The sequence below is a fragment of the Protopterus annectens genome, chromosome 4.part0 (genome assembly GCF_019279795.1).
Source record: "Protopterus annectens isolate FY-2018-M chromosome 4.part0, PAN1.0, whole genome shotgun sequence".
NCBI lineage: Eukaryota > Metazoa > Chordata > Ceratodontiformes > Protopteridae > Protopterus > Protopterus annectens.
In genome coordinates this window covers 220,678,135-220,702,549 of record NC_056733.1, presented here as the reverse complement: position 1 = coordinate 220,702,549, position 24,415 = coordinate 220,678,135, and the positions used below count along the sequence as shown (strand labels likewise).

The 24,415-nt window shown below is 38.8% G+C and overlaps 1 protein-coding gene across 1 annotated transcript in view; it reads right to left on the bottom strand.

Annotated features, from left to right (window-relative positions):
* The window catches only part of NOTUM (notum, palmitoleoyl-protein carboxylesterase), a 251,352-nt gene that overhangs the window by 128,687 nt on the left and 98,250 nt on the right, over nt 1-24,415 (bottom strand). Inside the window, exon 3 of the mRNA XM_044068221.1 lies at nt 1,173-1,225. Within this exon, the coding sequence (XP_043924156.1) occupies nt 1,173-1,225 (53 nt within the window). The remainder of the gene's footprint in view (nt 1-1,172; nt 1,226-24,415) is intronic.

Sequence of the window (24,415 nt, the reverse complement as noted above, 5' to 3'; positions counted from 1 at the left end):
ATTCAATAACTCTCTATTACACCACCTGATTGGCACAGGCCTTAGCACTGATACTGTTCAAGTGCTTCAGAGTTATGTGACAAGACCAGGAGCAGCAGTGATTTCCCTCCTAACAGCAGGATACAGTGAGCACCAGTGATCTCCCTTCTACACCATGATGTGCCATAAAACTCTGACAGTCTGCAGCAGTAATTCAAGGATTACTGATGGATATTATTAGCATGGTAAGGATCAGTGGTAGTGCTCCCTGAAGGACATTAACTGCTCACAATAGCAGGTTGTAGAACACTTAGATGCCCGAAGATGATAGGGATTATTGTGCCATTCTGAATATCAGCACATGGACCACTGATACAAATTATTAATGGAACCTGAAAACAAGACCCCAAACAATGTAGGGTGCATAGTACTGACAGCAATAATCATGCGGCACAGGTATCTAACACACCTTCATCTGCAGAACACAGATAAATGGTAAACCTTAACTGTAGGAAAACAAACGCACAACACTGACATACGTACTACTGATTGACTACAACAGTAAATCAGACAGCGGGAAGCTATAACCTCAAAACACAGATGGCTAGCTAATTCCAGATGCAGGATACAAAAAAACTAGCAACAGACTCCAATTTAGGGCAGGGGAAAAGCAATGATATCCAACTGCTAAAAGCATACTGATAAGAGGCAGACACTATTCACTGATTATCCATTTGATAATGCTGTACAGAATTTTCCACACCAGCTCTAGTTACAGATACTTTCCCATTCATCATCAGTAGTCTCACAAAGTCAGTCTTCACACAGAAGTACTTAAAAAAACTCTCAGGAGGCTTTCTGTGAAGGAACTTTATTTAGCTAAGAAAGGTTTGCATTGAGCAGGTTGTAACTTTAATTTTATAAGCATTTGCTAGATTTGGGAATCAAACCCAAGGTCCTGTTCATATAGCTTTGTTTATTCTACTGTCACTGCAACAGTGAATGACAGACTCACTCCAAGAAGCATTTCTCCCTAACATAGGGATTTTTTCAACCTATTCATATTATCTCATATTTGGTCGAGATTTAGTTGGCAGAGATATTGCCCATGTCTTCTCCAAATGAATCAAATTACAAAACTTTAGTCCTGCAAATTGTAACTGAAATACGTATGTTAGTGAGCAGAGCCTTACCTTCCAGGAAGAGCAGCCAGCGTTTGCTGCCTTTGGACTCCTTGAGATAGTATCTGTAGCAAAAAAGAGCGAAAGAGAATTACTTCAGGCACAAGCTCACAGTCCATGTATAAAGAGATACTTTGTTTCTCTAAACTATCTAGCTTCAATTTTTTTTCTGATATTTTGTTGCCTTGTCCAAACTGATGGTGACTTTGTACTCTTCATGAACTGTTTACTGACTTAAGAAGTGAAAAGCAGAATATATAAAAACATGATATCAATGGATGACATTGTTGAAAATCATTTAAACTGCTAAATATAGTCAGTAGCTATAAGGAGATGTCAGGACCCAAGAACAGCCAGACTGAAAAATCAGCTGGAACTAGTGCCACCATATCAGGCTCCTGACTACAGTGTCCAGTACAGGGAGATTAACTGAAGAAGAAAGTAGGATGCAGCAACTCTCCAACCACCTGCTAGCACAGTGACATGTTTACAGAACATAGTAAGCACCCACATGGTGGCACCCCTACAGCAAACAAATACCAGCAGAGCTTAGAGATACTGACATGGCCCTAGTTCTATACCATTGGGTTATTTGTATAGCTTTTGGGGACAGCTACTTGTGTGTGTGCATGTGCAAGCATGCGTGTGTGATTTTATATATGATTCTAGTTGAAGTCACATCGTTGAGCCAAATCTGTCAAACATCCTCAAAATAGTGTGATGGGCTTAAAATATAGACGGGCATAGATGCACGTATATATGTTTCCTAACGCTTAAAGCTATAAAAGAACATAATTACATATGCCCATCTGTAAACCTTGCTCTAGAAAGCATGTCATTTCAGAAGAGATAGGCCACAGCAATATTACAACAGGAAGTCTACATCAACGTAACATGCTTATGCATATGGAATTTTCCTTAGCCTGCAGGTCTGGAGTTAAATTCCAGACCACGCAATTATAGAAAGATAAAGATACTATTTCTGTGGGTGGTGTGTAAAGCCATTTAAAGTGACTAAGCAAATGAAGCAGGACTGATGTTAAAATAAGAAAAAAATATTCACTATGTGAAGCCGAAGAAAAGCAAGTCATACTCAAATACTTATAATCTTTTTAGGTTTACTTATAACTGAGAAACATCTCCTAGTATCCTGCCAAATAAAGCAAAGTACTCCTTCTCAGTTTCTGAAATTCATTCATATTCTAATTGCTAAAACAGTATACTCCATCACAAAAAAATAACGGTTGCAGATAAAGTATGACATTTATTAAAATAAACACAGTAAATCAGAGTAATTACAGGATCTGACAGCTAATCAGTTTGTGGGTCAGAAATGTGGGAGGAAAGCAACATTTAGCATTGTAGTCTTAGGATGTCTTTAAATATTTTTGGCCCCTATGTAGCAAATCATTGGCTGACACCATAGCCGGCCTTAGGCATAGGCCAACTAGGCGGCCGCCTAGGGTGCCGCTCTAGCAGGGGCGCTTTTCCAGTATTTATTTAATGTAGGTAGACCAAGATGGGGGCACCTGGTGGTGTGGTTGGGGGTGCCGTGGAGCCCTTTTGCCTAGGGCACCAGTTGACCTAAGGCCGCTTCTGGCTGACACTGGTGCCACTTCTTGATCTAGGCTGTCAGGCATCACTGATGTCCCTCCCACACCTAATTCAGTACATGTTTCTATCGTGTGACAGAAGAGACGAGGAGTGTACAATGAAATGAAGCTTGTAGGGTGATGGTGGAAGAAAACAACATGAAAAACAGTGGCAGTATCTGGAGTAATGATTGAAAGGTGCTCTGTGTAATAATGACATGTAGCACGTGTGAAGATTGTGAGGAGTACCACCCTAAAACACTATAACTTACAGATGTAACCATGAGGTAAGTGCATAGAGGAAAAATCCATAGCATGACTGCTCAATTAAACAACAAAACATTAGGAGTATATATTTTAGGATAGTAAACAGTCATCCTGGGTCAAAATGGAGGTAGCACTTGTGTATCACATTTATGTGTTTGTGTGTGTGTGTGTGTGTGTGTGTGTGTGTGTGTGTGTGTGTGTGTTTGGGGGAGTAATGCATTTATTACTTATGCTGCATCGAAGTATATTATGTTAAAACTCAATGTTTTAATGCATTACAAAACTGTTAAATATTGATGTGCAACTCAAGTACAGGTACAGTTCCAGAGACTTAAAAAACATAACACATAGTCAGAGACAAATGTTAAAAATGATGAACGGCTATTGGTTTCAAAAGCATTTAGAAACATGCAGATAATTACAGATGAATAAAATCTTGTTTTATTATTGCCCGGGAGACATTCTTTCACTGGCCTTATCAGCTCGTCACTGAAGTTTGGATATTTTATGTTTATTTTATGAGTGCATGCTCATAAACAGCTAAGAAATAAGCAACAGTTAAATTCATTGCCCAGAGTACTGTGAGTGATTCATAAATGTCCCAACATGTATTGCACTTCTGATGCGACTCTCACAGTGACATGGATTTTTGGCAGAAGCTCTTCTTACCTTTATAGCTTATCAGCTATCATGCTTACTGGACAAGCTATCAATACTACAGGACAAATATGCCCTAAATACAAGATTTCCACATCTCACGGTGTATTTATGCCCTAAATACAAGATTTCCACATCTCACGGTGTATTTATGCCCTAAATACAAGATTTCCACATCTCACGGTGTATTTATGCCCTAAATACAAGATTTCCACATCTCACGGTGTATTTATGCCCTAAATACAAGATTTCCACATCTCACGGTGTATTTATGCCCTAAATACAAGATTTCCACATCTCACGGTGTATTTTTGTTATTTAGTGTAGCGTCATAACAGCTAAGAAAGCATTTCAAGCAGGAATTTCAGGGAAGCTGGAAGTACCAGTTGACAAAGACAATGAATAGAAGGAAGAAATGTTGCATATAGTTTTCAGCCTTCATGAAAAATGCTCTAGTTTAAACAGCTTGTACCTGAAAAGAAAAGAATTGCTGGAGTGTGTTTAAAAGTCATCTCTGTGTGGATGACCAGATGGGTGAGTGCACATTTTCACCATGAATATGTGAAGCAAGTCTACTTAACTGGTACTGGGTGATGTGGCTGAGCTACTTGATGGTCTCTTTTGGCCATAAGCTTAGACTTCCAGCAAAAGAATCTCAGTTCCAGGCCTTGATGTATAAACATCCTTTCTTGGTGTTTCATAATGACAGTCTGAAGACTAACACATTTCTGTTCAGCAGTCAGTCCAGCTACCCATCCTTTTCCTCAGTAACTGAACAAAGTGAATGCAATTTATACATGCTTAACGTCCACAGAAAGCTATGATACTGTCTACAAAGAACAAGACTGGTCAGTTATTCGTGGCTTTGTGAAGGGCAAGCAAAGTGTGAATTGTTAACAGTCCTCTTTAAATGTCTGACTCATTATGTTGCCTTTTAAAATGCCAGATATATTAAAGGCAAGAAGGAGTAGTTCAGATTCCCTAAACAAGAACATTAGGTACTTAAGCTGTTTTTTTTTTTCAGAGATGTTTTGACACAGGATTTCTTAGAGTGAGATACCTGGTGTAATACATATGCACACTCTAAACATTGTGCAATAGACTTTCACTATAGAGATATGGCTGAGCTTGCTATGGTACTGTTTCAGAACATCCTATAACAGTATGTCACTCGCAGCTCACTAGTATTTCTTGAATACTACAGCCTTAAGTGGCACAACCACAAATTCCCTCAGGCTTGCATTCTACAGGCAGTAGATTTCCTTTATGGCTGGCTAACTCACTGAGCAGTCATTCCCAGCATGTAGACTGGGGGAGAACTCAGTCGCTGGGAGGGTCTAATCAGTTGTAAGAGCTGCTGAAGTACTTGAATGCCACTGCAGGCTGTTCTTATTCTCTGGATATTACTAAATTTATTTTCAGGTAGGTAAGTGAAAGATATGCTGACCTTAATAAATTTTATTGAACAACAGAGCATTTCAAGGATGCATGTATGAGCATACCTCTCAACGTCTTAGTGCAAGAAACCTGGACAAAGCCAAAAATAATGGGAAACAAAGGTGACAGATTTTAAATATTGCTTTTACAAAATTAGAAAGTTATTAGAATTGCTAGTCGTGTTAGCATGCATTTTCTGAAGGATATAAAGTCTGAAATTCAAATGTTTGTCATTATTTACTAACTTCACTCCTCAATGCTTTACCAGCGTGTGAGAATTCAAAACCCATTATTTTGGTACTTTAAATGCTGTGACTTATTTAATGTGCTTGTCTAAAGAGAAGGATGATCTCATTGTCTTGCGTTGTTACTTGTGTTAAACTTCTAAAATGTATATCTGAACTTATGTATTTTATCTTTCTTCACTCATTTTATTTAAGGCTTTGTTATAGGAAACAATTTGTATTACAATGTGTGATTTGTGTAATACTGTTAAGTTTTGTTGTGGGGAGCTTAGATGTGTTTTGAGCCAGTGTTGAATGAATTGTCTCCTAAGACTTTAAGAAGACTTCTGTTTGATAACGTTTTCTGGTTTGTGCATGTAATTTATAAACCAGTCCTCTCTTTTTGTATGTGATGCCCATACCCCTGTCTCCCATTCTCCAAAATGTTCTGTCCCTCATGGTTCATTGTAAGTTCTAAAACCATGACTGAATAGCAGTTGAATAAGTTGAATACATTAAAACTTGTTGATAAAGAATTACTTCTAATCATTACTCAGGAACTCATTAGAGAAAGCTATTGTGTTCATCAAAAGATAATTCCCTCAGAGTTTTAATTGACAGCATGAATATTATTACTTCTGATCCTTCAGAGAGAAATTGTATTCAGACTAAAATAACAGAAACAATGTCTTAGCCACAGTATGTTTAGTACTGTTGAATGTATCAGACATTTGCTAAAATTTATATTAAAATGAAGCTAGAACTGTATTCCATTTAAACAAACAGGCTGTTAGGAAAGAGAGCTCTCTACCTAATTCTGGTTATAGTCTTTGCAGAGAAGTGACTGTGAAAAAGCGATTGCTGGAAGGCCAAGCAAATGATTATACCTCTCTGGGTGACTTGAATGTAATTTTTTTTTTAATTTTTATTTTATCGTTAACTCACACTGTAACGTCTGAGTTTAGTTTTTACCCTTCTCATTTTCCCTTATATGGTAACTTGGAGGCTTTGAGGAAGTCATGCAGTAATTCACCAGGAGATAAAGTTCTCAGGATGTGAAGCATCCACATCTAGCATAACCTGGATAATGGCTTGATTCAGTTAAAGCTGGGTGATCAGATTTTGTACCATTTAAAAGAATTATGGTTCACTAAAAAGTCGCATACAATAAATATATATCCACAAGCTTTTTTGCAGGGGAGAAAGCCCCCCTGCACCCCTACAATCCCCTAACTTAAGTATACTAACTGCATACTTCTCAATGTGAAGACATTGAAAATAGCAACAAAGGCCCTTAAAAAGTAGGAACATTCAGATAAAAATCTGGGCATCTAATTAGCATAAAATTTGAATACCAAATTCCACACAACTCTTTCTGCTTTCAGTAGGAATGTAGAATACTAATATATAAAGTTTAAGATCCAAGGTTTCATGGAACACGGAGCTGAGCACATGCATGCTTGAATTCCGATTTAAAAAAAGAAAAAAATATATATTTTTCTTGTTGCCGAACTGATTTTAAAGTGGTTCAGACTGGGAAGACTGCAGACATCAATGAAGATCCCAGAAGTCATTGAGGTTTTAACTGCAATAAATTAGATCCCAACTGGACTGCTAAGTCAGAAACCATGTCATGTAATCTGAGTATGTGACGTGGCTGCTGATTAATCCTGTTGCTCTCATGTTCTCTTCCTGTGCTTTAATACAGTTAATTGAGAGAGAGAGAGAGCGAGCAAGAGAGATGGATGACCAAAACTTAGTAGATTATTGAACTTTGTCCATCATTCAGATTACTTGTTAGGTAAGTAAGAGATGCCAAGGTTTCCTTGGCGAGGAAGATTTTTAAAATTAACTCCCTCTAAAAAAAAAAAAAAAAAAAAAAAAAAAATCATTAAGTTCTGATTGTATTTTTTTTTTTTTTGGCAGAGCCAATCAGATATTTTTTGCATTTTTTTCCTGGCAGTGTCAAGCAGATACTAGTAGGTGGTGTAAGTGTTTTGGGGGTTGATGATGACTTTTTGTTTTTATTTATTTATTTTGTTAGTATAATATCCTGGCAGGGTTGACAGATAGTAGGAAGGCCATGTGTTTTGGGGACCGTTGTTGATTTTCTTTTCTTAATATACTATACTGGCAGGGTTAACCAGATGCTAGTGGTCTATGTATTTCAGGGGCTGTTGATGACTTTCTGTTTTTTTAATATATTATCCTGGCAGGGTTAACCAGATGCTAGTGGTCTATGTATTTCAGGGGCTGTTGATGACTTTCTGTTTTTTTAATATATTATACTGGCAGGGTTAACCAGATGCTAGTGGTCTATGTATTTCAGGGGCTGTTGATGACTTTCTGTTTTTTTAATATATTATACTGGCAGGGTTAACCAGATGCTAGTGGTCTATGTATTTCATGGGCTGTTGATGACTTTCTGTTTTTTTAATATAATATCCTGGCAGGGTTAACCAGATGCTAGTGGTCTATGTATTTCAGGGGCTGTTGATGACTTTCTGTTTTTTTAATATAATATCCTGGCAGGATTAACCAGATAGTAGGAAGGCCATGTGTTTTGGAGACTGCTGATGAGTATCTTATTTTAATATAATACAATGGCGGGGCGACCATATGCTAGTGGTCTATGTGTTTTGGGAGCTGTTGATGATTATCTTATTTTAATATAATACAATGGCGGGGCGACCATATGCTAGTGGTCTATGTGTTTTATAGACTGTTGATGATTATCGTATTTTAATATAATACAATGGCGGGGCGACCATATGCTAGTGGTCTATGTGTTTTGGGAGCTGTTGATGATTATCTTATTTTAATATAATACAATGGCGGGGCGACCATATGCTAGTGGTCTATGTGTTTTGGGAGCTGTTGATGATTATCGTATTTTAATATAATACAATGGCGGGGCGACCATATGCTAGTGGTCTATGTGTTTTGGGAGCTGTTGATGATTATCTTATTTTAATATAATACAATGGCGGGGCGACCATATGCTAGTGGTCTATGTGTTTTGGAGACTGTTGATGATTATCGTATTTTAATATAATACAATGGCGGGGCGACCATATGCTAGTGGTCTATGTGTTTTGGGAGCTGTTGATTGCCGTTCTTTAATATACAGTAGAGAGTCGATTATCTGAACTAATTGGGACCAAGGGTAGTTCAGATAATCAGACTGTTCAGACAATCAAACATATGTTGAACTCAACCATTCAGCAAGTCCAGTGGACAATAAGGAATATTTTTTCACACACAAGCAGGCTACATGTTCAAAAAACATGCACAAGCTAATATGTGTAACGTTTACATAGTCAGACTTTATGATTTTTTTCTGCCCAAAAACTTTGGAAGACTGGGTTTGGATAATTGACATTTTGGATAATCAATGTTCAGATAATCAAATCTCTACTGTAATATCCTGTCAGGAGTCAAAGAGATACTAGGTATGCAGTGTGTTCTGTGGGGCTGTTTGTGGATGACATGTGAATTTTTTTAACCTAATATCTTTCTGCAGGGTTATCAAGATACATTAGGATGGTTTGTCAATGTTCTGTTGTTGAAACAAACTCTATTCTTGTATGAGTAAATTGTGTATGGGTGAACTGAAGTAAGAGCACGTGCAAGTTCTTGGTTATGTGATGTGAAAGAAATGCAGTAATGTAACCATGGTCTTTTATTTTCATTATTTTAAACCTTGTAGGCTCAAAGCAGATTCTCTTCGTAGGCAGTTAAGATAGGGGCAATGCCTATGTGTGCATGGAATGCCTGCAGGTCAGGATTGCTTTGCAAGAGTAATGTGCATTTGAGTAAAGTAAGAATGACCACAAGCTCTGAACTCTGAGTATTGTTTATGTGAAAAAAAAGAATACTTACCTTAATGACAATGACTGCCCCCAAACCTATTAATTTACCAAAAAAAAAAAATATATATATATATATATATATATATATATATATATATATATATATATATATATACACACACACACACACACACACACACACACACACACACACACACACACACACACACATATACTAAATCACTAGGCCACAGAGCTCTAAAATAATCACCCCTCCCAAGTCTTGAACCTGGGTCCCTGTCAACTACAGCTTACTGCACTAAACTGTAGATATATATATATATATATATATACACATATATACATACATACATACATATACATTTTCTAGTGGACCAATCAAATCAAGCTATTTATCTGGCCTTTGAGGGCCAGCTCATCTTAGAAGTATTTCTCATTCTTTCTTCCATTTGCAGAATTCCTGAGAAGAATTTAATTGCACTGCAAAGTGGTGAAAAACATCCAAAGTCCCAAACAAGAGCTCAAACTGCCCTGTTAAAAAAAATAAATAAAATGTCTAAGCTTGTTTCCTGCCTTTCCTGTAACTAGTCAAGTCCAGGTACAGATTTGCTGTAACCAGGACTGTGTGCAAGCTTCTGAGCCCCCAAAGCCTTTCTGTGTTGGAGGAAAGCCTTCTAGCTTATTAGTGGGAGTGGTAAGCACTAGGTAGCCTATCTACCGCATGAGTGGTTTCTGGCCCAGAAATGGTAGTTTATTGGCCGTTTGAGCAGTTTTTCCATCTCTTTCAACTTTCTAGTTTAAAAGCCTGCATTTGCGCTTGTTTCCCACCTTTCCTGTAACTAGTCTAGCCCAGATACAGATTTACTGTTTCCAGGACTGTTTGTAAGCATCTGAGCCCCCAAGCCTTTCGGTGTTGGAGGGAAGCCTTCTAGCTTATCAGTGGAAGTGGTAAGCACTAGGTAGCCTATCTACCACATGATCCAGGTACAGATTCTTAGTTTCAGCACTTGAATTTGCTTATTCATGCTCAGCACTTGTTCAGAACTTGTTGTTAGCACTAAATAAGCTACAAATTACTACAACACTCAACCTTCCTCTTTACCTAGAGGAAAACAGTTTTTGTGCTTACTTTCTTCACTTGCTTAGAGAAAAACAGCTCTAATACTCACTTTCATCACTTGTCTAGAGGAAAGTAGTTTTTTATTCAGGCATGTCCAAGGGTCAGCTCCTAGTGTTCTCTCCTGTCTATCTGATGAATCTGGGTGTCTTGGGGCAATGTAGCAATTGCCTCATGTACACAGACAACCCTCTCCTCCTACCACCCAGCACCACAATCTGTGAGAAATGCACTTATCTAGCCAAACTGGAGGTAAAGCTCTCTCCAACCAAGACTGAACTTGACAGTCAAGAGGAGAAAGTAAACACTTGCACCACACCACACTCATCACATAGTCCCACTAAACCTACACCACCAAAATTCACACATAGAAACACAAAAACATTCTCAGAGCCTCTCAGTAATAATCTGCACAAGCAACAGAGACCTCCAAAGCAGAAATGCAAGCAACCTCCACCCCCAACACAACCCAAATGACACACAGCCCACAGACTCAGTGTGCCACTCAGCCACAGCCCATAAGACAAAACAACGTACCCAACACACTAGTCATAGGTGACTCTATAGTCAGGCACACTGATGTCCCACTCACCAGACTAAACAAGGAGAAGGTTGCTGTCAGCTGCCTGTCGGGTGCCAGGATCTGCCACATAACCCACGCACTCAGGTCACTCCACAACAAGTACAAATATGACTCTGTCATTGTCCATGTTGGTGTGAATGACCTGAGACGTACCTCCCTAGACCACATGAAAAGAGACATGGAAGAGCTCTCCGATCTTGTAGCCTAGGCAGGTATGACCCTAGCCTTGAGTGGCATCCTGCCATCACCCAGAATGAAACCGCAGTAAAAGGACAAAATGATTGACTTCAACAACTGGCTAAGCTTCTGGTGTCATTCTAAGGTGATCCAATATCCATCTGCCTGGGACGACATGGTCGACAGACCAGGATGCTTTGCCAGAGATGGCCTGCACCTGTCACCCCAAGGATTTCGGATACTGGCTAAGGTTCTTGCTGCCCCTATAGTGCCTTTTTTAGGCAAGGTTCAAATGACAAATTCACCACCGTAACAGGAACAGGCAAGCAAAAACTGAGGATAATGCTACTCAATGCTAGAAGTCTAAATCTCAAAATGCACTCCCTCGAGGGACTCCTTAAAATGGAGAACATCAATATCTGTGCAGTGACTGAGACCTGGTTCAAGGCTCTTGAGAACACCCCTGCATTACCAGGCTAGAACTCATACCACACTTTTTGGCCACCTAATCTGGACCGGAACACCAAAGGCAGAGGTGTGTCCATATTCATTAAGGATATCCACACCTCCAGACTAGTTGCTCAGCATAATGCATCTCAAGTTATCCAAGCGCAACTAACTCTGGGCAAAGCTGCAATCCAAATTGTAGCTTGCTACAGATCCTCCACCATGCCCCAGGATTCCCGCTCCTCTTTTCTTGATATACTGCAAATATTAGGGTTCAACCAAACACCCTAATAATGGGCAATTTCAACTACCCCACCATTAACTGGGAAAACTACTCATGTACCAACTCCTTCGCTCAACACTTTATGGAATTCATAAATTCCAAATCCCTGGATCAACTTAGCCACACCCCTACCAGGGGCAACAATATCCTAGCCGTAGTCATTACCAACATGAGTGATTGGTGTTCCACACCTAAAATCAACTCCTCGTTGGTCAGATACGACCATAAGCTAATCACCCTTGATATCCACATCCCGCCCCCACCTCCCATTAAGGAAATCACAGTAAAACATTTCTCCAAAGCCAACTTCATGCTTCTTAACACAGAAGTGGTGAACTTCATGACACCCATGCAGATGGACAATACAGTTACGACTGATGAATCCTACACAGATGCACCCTATAAGCACTTACACGAGTGCATGGATTGTGCTATCACAAACAGAACCAAGACGCTATCCTCCAAAAAAAGGAAGCCAATCTGGTGGTCCCCTGTCATAAACAAACTCTACAACAGAAGCAAGAAACTGTTGCAAAAGAGAGTAAAATCCCATGAGTGGAGGAGTTCCCTGGTCAGCCTCAGTAAGAAGCTGAGATCCCTTATAAGATCCTCCAAAGCTAGCTACAAAAACAAAATCGCCACTGATTCTAGGGACAACCACAAAGCATTATATAGCTATGTCAAGAATCTCAATGGCAACACCCAGATCTGCTCTGAGTTACAGCACAATGGCATGAAAATTACAGAACCAACTGATATTGCCAATGTCCTGGCAGATAGGTTCAGTGATAACTTTACCCCTCTTTTACCCCCTAAAGGTCCCATAACTGTTTGTTTGTGTCTTTCGGCTTTTCCCGGTTAGGAGTTGCCACAGCGGAACTCCGGTCAGCTAATTATTGGCAGTAGATTTTTACATACTGGCTTGCCGGGCCTAATGCACAACCTTCAACGAAGGAACGCCCATTCACGCATGTCACCACACAGAAGATGCTCTAACTGAGAATCGAACGGGCAAGGTCTAACTGTGAGGCGACAATGCTACTGCAGCACCACCACCACAGTATCCTAAAGGTCCCATAACTATACAGGAAAAAATGCAGAGTCCCTGTAATCACAACTACACAGGTAAAAGTTGCACTCTCTAAAGCCAAAAACACAGCATCCATGGGACCGGACAACATCCCAGGCTGCGTTTTACATGAACTTCAGAACGAATTGGCTCCCCACCTAAGCACCATGTTCAATCATAGTCTCACATCAGGCTTTATGCCCACTGAATGGCACACAGCAACAGTTATCCCACTCCACAAAGGGAGACCCACCACTGATCCCAGGAACTATCGCCCTCGTATATTTCGGGAGGAACCGGTGTGCCTTGCAGGAGCTGTCGGTGGTCTGGGAGCTCAGGTGGGTTCCCAGAGAACCATGGAGCAGTATTTAAATGGTTCTGTGCACACCTTGGGTTCGACTTTGGAGAACCGACCAACTGGTGCAGTTATGGGTCCATTGTCTGAGACATTTGTGAAAGAAAGAGCGAAGAGGGTACTTGATCCCTTTAATTCTGTGGGACAGACAGTGAATGTTATTCCACCTGACATGAGAGAACTGTGTGAGAAATATGAGAAATTGCTGGAAAAAGAGACTAAAACTTATTTTAATATCTTGGGTCTGCAAAGATATATTGATCTGGACATTACACCCAAAGTACTAAGATTTGTCAAAAATCCCAGTACTCCTTTTGACTTAAATTGCCCTATGGATAAACAGTTTAAGGAGCACTGGTTTAAGGCTTCGCATAAATGTGTGATAGAAAGGTTACACATTTTGTTAGAGAGAGATCAAATTAAACATAAAAAGTTGAGACAGGAACTAGCGGTTCTGTCTCGGACTATCAGTAGTTCTATGGGAGTCCAGAGCATTAATAGTTTCTTGGAGAGGACTAATAAAAAGTTACTTTCGTTGGAGGCTGAACTTGTGGAACAAAAGAAATCTAAACTAACGAGGGATGTGAATGAATATGAGGCTGGGCATGCTTTTAATACTCGTCCAATCAGAGGGCGGGGAATCGGAGACATCAGCACGTCAAGTTTAAAAAGAGTGCTTCTATATTGTTTATTTCCTCGGGTGAGGAAAGCCACTATGAAACTGACATGAGCGACGATTTTCCTGAGTTGCCACAACCAGAGAGACCAGCGGAGCATTTGCAAACCTTTCGGAATCAGGAAAGACAGCAGCAGCCACAACAGAAGTTCCACCAGGGACAGAAATGTACCAGGAACTTTGGGTCTAATACTGGCGACACAGGGAGTAATTACAAAGCGGAATTTAAGCAGGGACAAAACAATGGACACTATTACAATAAAAGATTTAGACGGTGAGTCATGTACTGTACCAGATTTATTGGTCAATCTATCTTGTTGCAGTTTCACACAAGAACAAATTTCTGTGTTAAATTTAGGGCTCAAGTTTGTGCCCACAGTATTACCTAGAGGACATGAAATGTTTAGATTTTTAAGAAAGATATACCTAAAGAATCATTTTGCTAGGATTTCATATGTTGGTACTGAAACTAGAAATGATTCATTGGTTAATGAATCTGACGAAAGGTTTTTCTCTTGTACTGAAGATGCTGGGGAGATGCATGATAACAATATGGAAGAAAATACGTTTAGGAATGTACATTGTGAGATTGACATGTCTTTTATACCATCGTTTAATAAGTTCATGCCACCTTTTGAGAACCCTCATGTTTCACAGTTTGGGTCTATGATAGGTTTTGCAGATGGGAATGTCTGTGATTGTGTTTTATTGGATAGACATAGAACAACATATAATCTAACCCTTAAGGAGTGGCAAGCATTAAAAATCTTAGAAAAAAGGAGGGATATAGTAATAAAACCCTCTGATAAAGGGAATAAGATTGTGATTATGAATGCACTTCAATATTATAAAATGTGCAATGAACATTTAGATAATGCTGATGCATATGAAAAATGTGGTGAAAATAAATACAAGCAAGCAGTAGTTGAGTATGAAAAAATGTTAGATAATAGTGTTAGGATATTTTTTTTTTACTGAAAAGGATGTTAGGGATAGACTTTTTAATCGTAACAGTGAAATAGCTGTCTTTTTTTGCTTACCGAAAATACACAAGAAACTGTAATACAACAAGAAGGTGTTCAGACAAGCCAAGGTTTCCAAGCAATGTAACGTAATTTATTTCCAAAAGATAAAACACGTTTTCGCTTCTGTTAAACAGAAGCTTCTTCAGCATACCAACAACCACAAGCTCACTTCTTTTAAACCTGCTTTCAGGCAGGTAATTAGTTAAGGCCATTAAAATTTAAAGAAAAAGTGCATACTTATTCAGTGAGCGGAAAATTAAAAATGGAAAATAACAACAGTATAAAAAATTGATCGTGGCACTTCAAGAATCTTTCATGAGTGCAACAGTTAATCATTTAAAAAATATTTCTTTAAAAATCCTGTTAAACAGGATTATGTTAAAAAATAGACTCATTCCATATAAATACAATGAAAGTGAAGTACAAGGAGAATAAAAGTATAGAAAGTGTATAATAAACACTGCTTAGTAATTAAGGCTACCTGACCAGTCTGGACATAACCAGATTAATAGATAACTCTATTGTGAATGTCATTGAAAGCTTCAAAAATTACTTCCTAGTTCATTTTCTAACAATGTACATGTTAGGTCTGTATAGGAGTAGACCTGCGTCATGAAGAAACCTCCATGGCGTAGTGAACATCAAGGGATACAAAATACTAGTAGAAAATAAACGATGATGGAAGTATGTGTGTATAGAGGGTATAGAATATATGAATATATAAAAACAAACCCTTTGGTGGTATGGGTACTAATTACGAAGACCCCCTACCTTAAATAGCTCCTGTATTTTAAAATGCAGGCTATATTACAATTGTCATTGAGACCCGGGTAAGAGAAGGCATCTAGTTGTAATTGCCACTCTAACTCACGGGTCTCTAATAGTAGTGACTGAGGCCCTCCCCTTTTATCACATAGTACCTGATCAATACCCATGAATTTGAAGCTGTGACCGCAGTTATCCAGTATATGTTTTGAGAGGGCATTATCACTCCTATGATTCCTGATGGCATATGAGTGTTGGTAAATACGGTCCCTAAACCGGCGGTCAGTCTTACCAACATAAAATGCATTGCAGCATTCACAGAAAGCTACGTACACAATGGATTTGGTGTTGCAATTAATTTTGTGATTGATAGTAAACTTCCTTTTGCCAATACTAAAGGAGTTACCTACCCGTAGGTGTATGCACCATTTGCAGCACCCACAGGGAAAGGTACCTTTTTGCCTAGACATAAGGTCTGTTGAACTGTTTCTCTGTAACAAGTCTTTAAGATTGTAGCCTCTTTTAAAAGTGAATAGCGGGGTATTACCCAACTTGCCATGCAAGCCGGCATTGATGATGAAGTACCAATTCTTGCGAATGATGGAGCATAAGAGACCTGAGTGTAAACTAAATGGCGAAACGAAAGCTGTAGAAAAGTTAGGTTCACTGCGGGTCCCAAAGACCTCCAAATTGTTGGCCTCAACTAAGGGTGAATTACCTCTTGGCTGTACAACATTCACCTCTATTCTATCGTGTTCTTTAGGTTGAAGTAACGGTAAATAAAAACCTTCCCTTCGTTTTGGTGACACTTCACCAATCAGATCAAAAATAAGATCCTCAGGGTAACCTCGGCTTCCAAACATCTCCGCAAGTAATGAACATTCCTGCTCAAAGGCATCAGAGGTGCTACACATACGAGCAGCCCTTACCAGTTGCCCTTTAACAATAGATCTCTTCTGTCTCCAAGGGTGGCAACTGGAAAAGTGTAAAAAAGAGTTGCAGTATGTTGCCTTCCTATGGATGGTTGAGCAGAATCTATTGTTGTTAGTGTCCTTGAATAGTTCAACATCAAGGTAATCAATGTTGGATGTTGAAAAATGGTGGGTGAATTTCAAAAACTCAGTAGTAGAGTTCATGTGTGTTAATAGGTTTGAGGCATCAACCTCACTACCTTGGAATAAGACAAAGACATCATCAAGAAACCGGGTGTAAATCCTTGATCTTTGGACAAATGGTGCGTGATTGAATAAGAAGTTCTTCTCCCAATAGGCCACAAACATATTGGCAACGCTGCTGCCACATGGGGAACCCATAGCTATGCCTTTCTTTTGCAGATAGTAATGCCCGTCAAACATGAAAAAATTAGAAGACAGCACGATGTCTAGTAGTACTGTCACCAAGTAAATGTCATTGTTGCAAGCTCCACAATCCCTCAGCATGAGTTCGATCCATTCGATAGCCACATCGTGTGGTATTGATGTGTACAGATCAACCACATCGATTGTTAAAAAATTGTAACTAGAATCAAAGTGGGTGTCATTAATCAAACTGAGGAAGGACCAAGAATCTTTACAAATTTGGGGGATGTTCTTCAGATATTTGCTGATGACATTTTCAATGAGGCGTGCACACGGGTGGGTGATCGAATTTCTGCCATCCACTAAAGCTCTCATTGGAGGATCAGTGAGGCTTTTATGCATTTTAGGGATCCCAAACATAACAGGTACCCTCGGGTATGAGATGTCAATAAAATTGTACGTGTCTATGTTTATTCTCCCCTCTAGGTAGAGGTCCCTAAAATATCCTTTGATCCTGTTGTAGCTACCATTTAATTCATTTAGGGAAGAGTTAGCGTAGGCAGGTGTGTCTAGTACTAGTGACATACGTCTACTGTATTCACCTTTATCAAAAATCACTAAACCACCACCCTTGTCTGGCTTGGTGACCCTTACTGCTGAATTACTAATTTTGTTTAATGCCAGGAATTGGTCTGGGGAAGTGTTCTTACAGGTTTTATCAATTCCCCTTGAGGTATGTAGTTGCCTAAAATCCAATTTGCAAGCCTTTTCAAATGTGAGCAAGCCAGAATGTAAGGGGGGATTGAAGGTGCTTGGTAACTTCAAACCAAGAGTAGAGCCAGGCAAATCATTGTTGAAAAAAATGTTCAGGTTAAGTTTACGCACAAAAAGCTTTAAGTCCATAAGTGTTTTGGCTAATCTGAAAGAATGGTCAGGTACGAAGTTCAAACCTTTAGCTAGTAGTTCTGTTAATTCTTGATCAACAATGACTTCAGAGAAGTTATAGATGAAAAAGTCACCTTTTTTATTTGAATAAACTGTCGGGCAATCTACATCGCCCGTTGTATCGGTTTGTTGAGAAGTGTCAACCTCTATCAGTGGATGGTTTAATTCCTGTACTTGTTCCTCTGAAAACGGTTGTTTTTCCCTAAAAAAGGCTTTTGGTTACTATTCTTGTTTTTGTTGTTGTTAAAAGATTTAATCCTATTACTTCTCCGAGGTCCCTGCACACCCGAAGAGTTACCCTGATCACTTTCAGAGGTGACTTGAGTAACAGTTTGTGCTTCCCCATGGTCATTATCAAAACAAGTTGATTCAGGTTCTTCATGAGTACCCAATCTGTTAAGCTTTCTGATCAAATTGGGAAAAGCAGATTTATTTTGATACGCGTGTCTGTCCCTCTCAAGTTTCTTGACTTTGTTTGCTTTCAATTTAACTAGCATTGAATCAATGCTAGTGAATGATCGGTGGTAGTCATATTTGTATCTGTAAAAATTATTATCAGATTTAATAGTATTATCAAGCTTAGACGCTTCATCCAATAACACAGAAATGTGCTTGGTATAATTTTTGATCATTAAGTCTAGTAACTCAGCGCCTTGTTTGTTGAATAAGGCCTCTAATTCTGCAAGGAATGCAGAATCAGTGAACAAGCCTGTAGGGGTAAAAGAACTTCAAAGCCCCTTAGGTACAACCCCTTCCTTCAGGCACTGTTGGAAGTACGAAACTTCCAGTTGTAGTTTTTTAATTTTAACATGAGGTTGTCAAGAGCCTTTAAGTTCTTTGTAATACTATCATAAATATTACCTTGATCCGAGGAGTCAGTCGCCGGTAAGCCCAAAGTTGAAGAACTACTGAACTCAAAAGCTGCAGAGTTGTTCGCCCATTCGGCAATGACAATTGTAATATAGCCTGCATTTTAAAATACAGGAGCTATTTAAGGTAGGGGGTCTTCGTAATTAGTACCCATACCACCAAAGGGTTTGTTTTTATATATTCATATATTCTATACCCTCTATACACACATACTTCCATCATCGTTTATTTTCTACTAGTATTTTGTATCCCTTATGTTCACTACGCCATGGAGGTTTCTTCATGACGCAGGTCTACTCCTATACAGACCTAACATGTACATTGTTAGAAAATGAACTAGGAAGTAATTTTTGAAGCTTTCAATGACATTCACAATAGAGTTATCTATTAATCTGGTTATGTCCAGACTGGTCAGGTAGCCTTAATTACTAAGCAGTGTTTATTATACACTTTCTATACTTTTATTCTCCTTGTACTTCACTTTCATTGTATTTATATGGAATGAGTCTATTTTTTAACATAATCCTGTTTAACAGGATTTTTAAAGAAATATTTTTTAAATGATTAACTGTTGCACTCATGAAAGATTCTTGAAGTGCCACGATCAATTTTTTATACTGTTGTTATTTTCCATTTTTAATTTTCCGCTCACTGAATAAGTATGCACTTTTTCTTTAAATTTTAATGGCCTTAACTAATTACCTGCCTGAAAGCAGGTTTAAAAGAAGTGAGCTTGTGGTTGTTGGTATGCTGAAGAAGCTTCTGTTTAACAGAAGCGAAAACGTGTTTTATCTTTTGGAAATAAATTACGTTACATTGCTTGGAAACCTTGGCTTGTCTGAACACCTTCTTGTTGTATTACAGTTTCTGTGGATTTTACAAGTTTAGTGAGAAAATACACAAGAGCATGGAGGAGCCACCTGGTGGACCATCATTTCTGCTTGCAAGTATTTTTTACATAATATGGGTTTAGTATTACATAAAATATTGTTTCCCCATGTCATGGCATCCCCAGCATACATTCAGGATAGTTTAGATTTATTGCATAGAATCTCCCCGATGGTATGGAATAAGGATACGTATTGGCTGGTACTCGATGTGAAGAGTTTGTATACCTCCATTAAGCACAAAGATGGTTTGGTAGCTATTAGACATTTTATGGGGGATAGCCCTTTTCCTAATTTTGTAGTTAACATAGTAAGTTTCTGTCTGAAGAATAATTATTTTTATTTTAATAATGAGTTGTATAGACAGAGACAAGGAACAGCAATGGGGGCAGCATTTGCCCCCATGTATGCCAACCTTTTTATGTCTTTTTTGAGGTACCGTTTTTATTTAAGTTGAGTTTTATGGAAAAATATCTTGATTTTTATTTTCGATACATAGATGATTTGATATTTGTGTGTGATGGAGGTTTGAATGAAGTAGATGAGTTTATACCGGAGTTGCATAAAAACCCGTTTGGTCTGTCATTTGATGGATTACAGAAAGGGAATAAAGTGACATACTTAGATTTAATTTTGGAAGGAAATATTGATGGAAGTGTTTCTTCCAGTATACATAGGAAGTTTTTGGATGGCAATCAATATTTACATGCTTCTAGTTGCCATCCTCCCCATGTTTTGAAGGCATTGCCTTATGGGGAATTAGTCCGTATTTCCAGATTGTGTAGTAACAAAAATTTGTTGAGGAAGGAAATGGAACAAACTAAGTGTATGTTCTTAGGAAGGGGTGATGACCCTGATATTTTAAATGAAGCCCTAACCAGAGTATGGGAAGGGGTGTATAAGAATAAAGATGGAAGGAATAATAAATGTAGTTATGTAATGAGAGGTAGTGATCGGGTACCAGGCCATGGAGAGGTGAACAGTCACAGGACAAATGCAATTTATTATGTATCTGTATATAACATCAAAAGTGAGGAAGTAAGAGCATTGATAGAATATTATTGGAAATATTTGCTGGAAGATAGATTTCTGGCAGAGATTTTGCCTAGAAAACCTCTTTTTTCTTATAAGAGGGGAAGAAATTTAAAGGATATAGTTGTACATGGTAAGTTTTGCTTGCCAGTTACTGGTATACCTAACACATTAGTGGTTAAGGAAACATCACATTGTAACAGATGTAGTATTTGTGCAAATATTGTGAGGAGTTTTGACAACGTAAACGGGGTTAAGTTTGAACCCAGAGTTGTTTATTCGTGCAGAAGTAAAGGGGTGGTCTATGCACTGAGATGTCCATGTACTTTATATTATATAGGGGAAACAAAAGGGAATTTCGTGTCAGATTCATGGAACATATAAGAGACATCAGAAATATGAGGGAAGACAAAATAATTGCTTCATATTTTAAAGCGCTACATAGTAGTGATACTACTTTGATACAAGGCACAGTTTTAGAAGCTGTAGAATGTTTCTGTGATGATGAAAATGTATTGAAGCACAAATTGTGGTATAAAGAAAGTATTTATATTTTGAAATATAAAATGCTAGTGCCTAATGGTTTAAACAATGATTTAAATTGGAAATGTTTGCTTTAAGGGATAAGTGGTTATTTAATTGGTGAATGATTTATGTTAATTGTGTAAGTTATAAAAATGTGTGTAAATGTTTGTTACTGTTTGATATTCCTTGAAGGTGGTGACACCGAAGTGCTAGAAAATAAAATTTTGTACTTGCCTTGCTATTTGTTTCTGTTTGCCACAATCAGTGTTTTTTTTGGGTCAGAGTTGTTTTACTATAGCCCTATTAGCCTGACGAGCCTGGTCTGTAAGGCCATGGAATGTATCATCATGGAACTCATAAACAAAGACATTGGTAACATCCAAACTCTGGAGCCCACCCAGTTCGGGTTTGTGAAAGGCAGATCATGCCTCCTGAACCTGATCAACTTCTTTGAGGCAGTCACCAAAGCTGTAGACAAGGGTAAGGTGGTTCACACAGTCTACCTTGACCTCGCCAAGGCTTTTGACACCATCCCCCATTCTGGAATTATAGCTAAGCTCACTAAACTAGGTATAAATCCCTACATCACAAGATAGGTTGCCAATTGGCTCACTCACAGAACCCACACTGTAAAAGTTGCAGACTCCAAATCTGATTTCAAACCAGTGATAAGTGGAGTACCACAGGGTTCAGTCCTGGGACCTCTCCTGCTTGGTATCTACTTCTCTGAAGTACAGACTAACACAGAAGGCCTTTGGCTAAGAAAGTTTGCAGATGACTGCAAACTAGGAGCCATAGTTGAGTCTCCAAATGATGTGGATATCCTACAGAAGGGCCTCACTGAGACAGATGCCTGGTGTCAGAGCCATGGCCTCAAGCTCAATGCCAAAAAGTGCACTGTCATCCCCTTTGGTAAAAACTCTGTACCCATGAACTACCACACAGACGGCAGTCTACTTAATGCTGAATGTGTGATAAGAGACCTGGGGACCAGGTAGACAGTAGTCTCTCCTTTGATAATTACATTGCCACAGTAGTCAGGAAATCCTTCTACATGGCACACCTCATCACAAAAGGATTCTCATCTAGGAAAAAAGAGGTCATTGTTCCCCTCTACCCGACACTCATTAGACCCATTATAGAGTACAATGCCCCTTTTGGAATGTACCTCACAAGACATCTGCAGCAGCTAAAAAGGCCACAGAAGTACCTCACAGAGAGGATTATTAGCCTCAAACAGATGCCCTACACTGACTGTCTGAAAAAACTCCAGCTTTACTCCATAGCATATCGCCTACTCCAAGGTGATCTCTGCCTAACATATAAAGCTATGTCAAACCCAGAGCTGTTGGACATGCTACACCTAAGGAAATCCCAATCCCTCCGAGCTACATGCTCTAGGGACCTAAACCTTGTCACCACAATAAACAGGACATGCTGGAGGGATAGATTCCTGTCCCAGAGACTTTCCATACTCTGGAACAAGCTATCCATCTATGTCAAGCAAGGTTCTCCATTAGCACTCTTCAAAAAAAATCTTGATAAGTGGATGGGAAATAGGAAATACACCCCGGGGATCACTTCTGTGGCTCTGCTCGACAGGGGCACAGGAAAATAACTTTCATGGGTGGAGTAAGTCAGGGAACCTTGTCAGCTAGGGTTACTTAGGCCATTGGGCCAATAGCCTAGTACCTACCTATGAACCTTAAGAAGGTTGTAGGGAAATCTACTGCATGCATTTCGTCTGCCAACTCTGATTCAAATATTTACTTGTATTTGTTTTCTAAGGAGGAGCACTGATCTCCATGGACCTTTCTCATACTCAGCCCAGGAACATTGTCTGATTAATTTTCTAAGAATAAGACAGGAAAGTATTCATCTAAACTGATACCGCCTTATTGGTCAGAGAAAAACAAAACATGAGTATTTTGCCTTCTAAAGAGCTAAGTGCAATTCCTGCGACTTCTTCTCTGAGAAGAACCTGTATGCCAGCAGGTAGGAAAGGTACTCACTCCATCCATTCCATAACATTTTCTTTGAACTGGATGAAAGCTGAGATTTTGACCCTTGGTAGACTTATTTTATCACCAGTTTGTATGTATTCCACAAGTTACTAGATAGCCTCCTGCCAGGAACTCTTATTTATCAAAATGGTAGAGGTTTGCCTTTTGGTGTTAAGAAAATCTTCAAGTCACTGTCCATATTTTTTTTTTCATTAGTTGAAACATTGCCTTGGGATTGGGGCTGTTCAACTCTTCAATTAAAGCACAACGCTTGACCTTTTCAGCTTGCCTTCTGTGGGAATAGTCTACATTCTTGTCTGTTAAACCTTTTCTTAAGAGAGCTGTACATCAACCCCCCCCCACCCATACACACAACACACACGCATACAAAATGTTCTGTCTTTGAAATCAAAGTTTTATACTAGACAGAATGGCTATTGCACCTTCTAAATTAAATTTCTTCAGTTCTTTTAATGTGACGTTCATAGATGATAGCCCTTTTTTGCATTCATGTCTACTAGGAAGGCGTCAGAGTTGTAAACAATTTGTTCCTCACAGGTTGCTGATTTATATACCTTTCCTTTAGGCTTAAAGTAATGTCAAATAACCACAGCATCAAACTTTCATCCTTTTCGTGTAATCCTCAGAATCTAGTTTAAGGGGGGGGGGGGAATATATATATATATATATGTATGTATATATATATATATATATATATATATATATATATATACGTGTGTGTGTGTGTGTATATATATATATATATATATATATATATATAGATATATGTATGTTTATCTATATATATATATCTATATATCTAAAATATTATAAAACCGCAAACTGTGAAGACTTAGAATTATAAAAAATAGAACATCAATGGACTAAAAGAAATACACACTGACGCTGAATGGATATTAAACTTTCGCCCATTGAAGTTCTACTTTTATATGTGTGTGTATGTGTATATGTATGTGTGTATGTATGTGTATATGGGTCTACCTGATAACGCCGAAAGCTTGAAACGCCGATGACGAGAAGACCAACACCAGAAGATCGACAACGAAGATGACCGACAGATGAGAATCCCGACCCTGAGAACACCGACATGTCAAACGAGCGCTAGTGGGTAAGTATGTGGTAGTGACGGACGTCAGGGTTAGGGTGCGGGTAAGGTAAGTGTGTGAT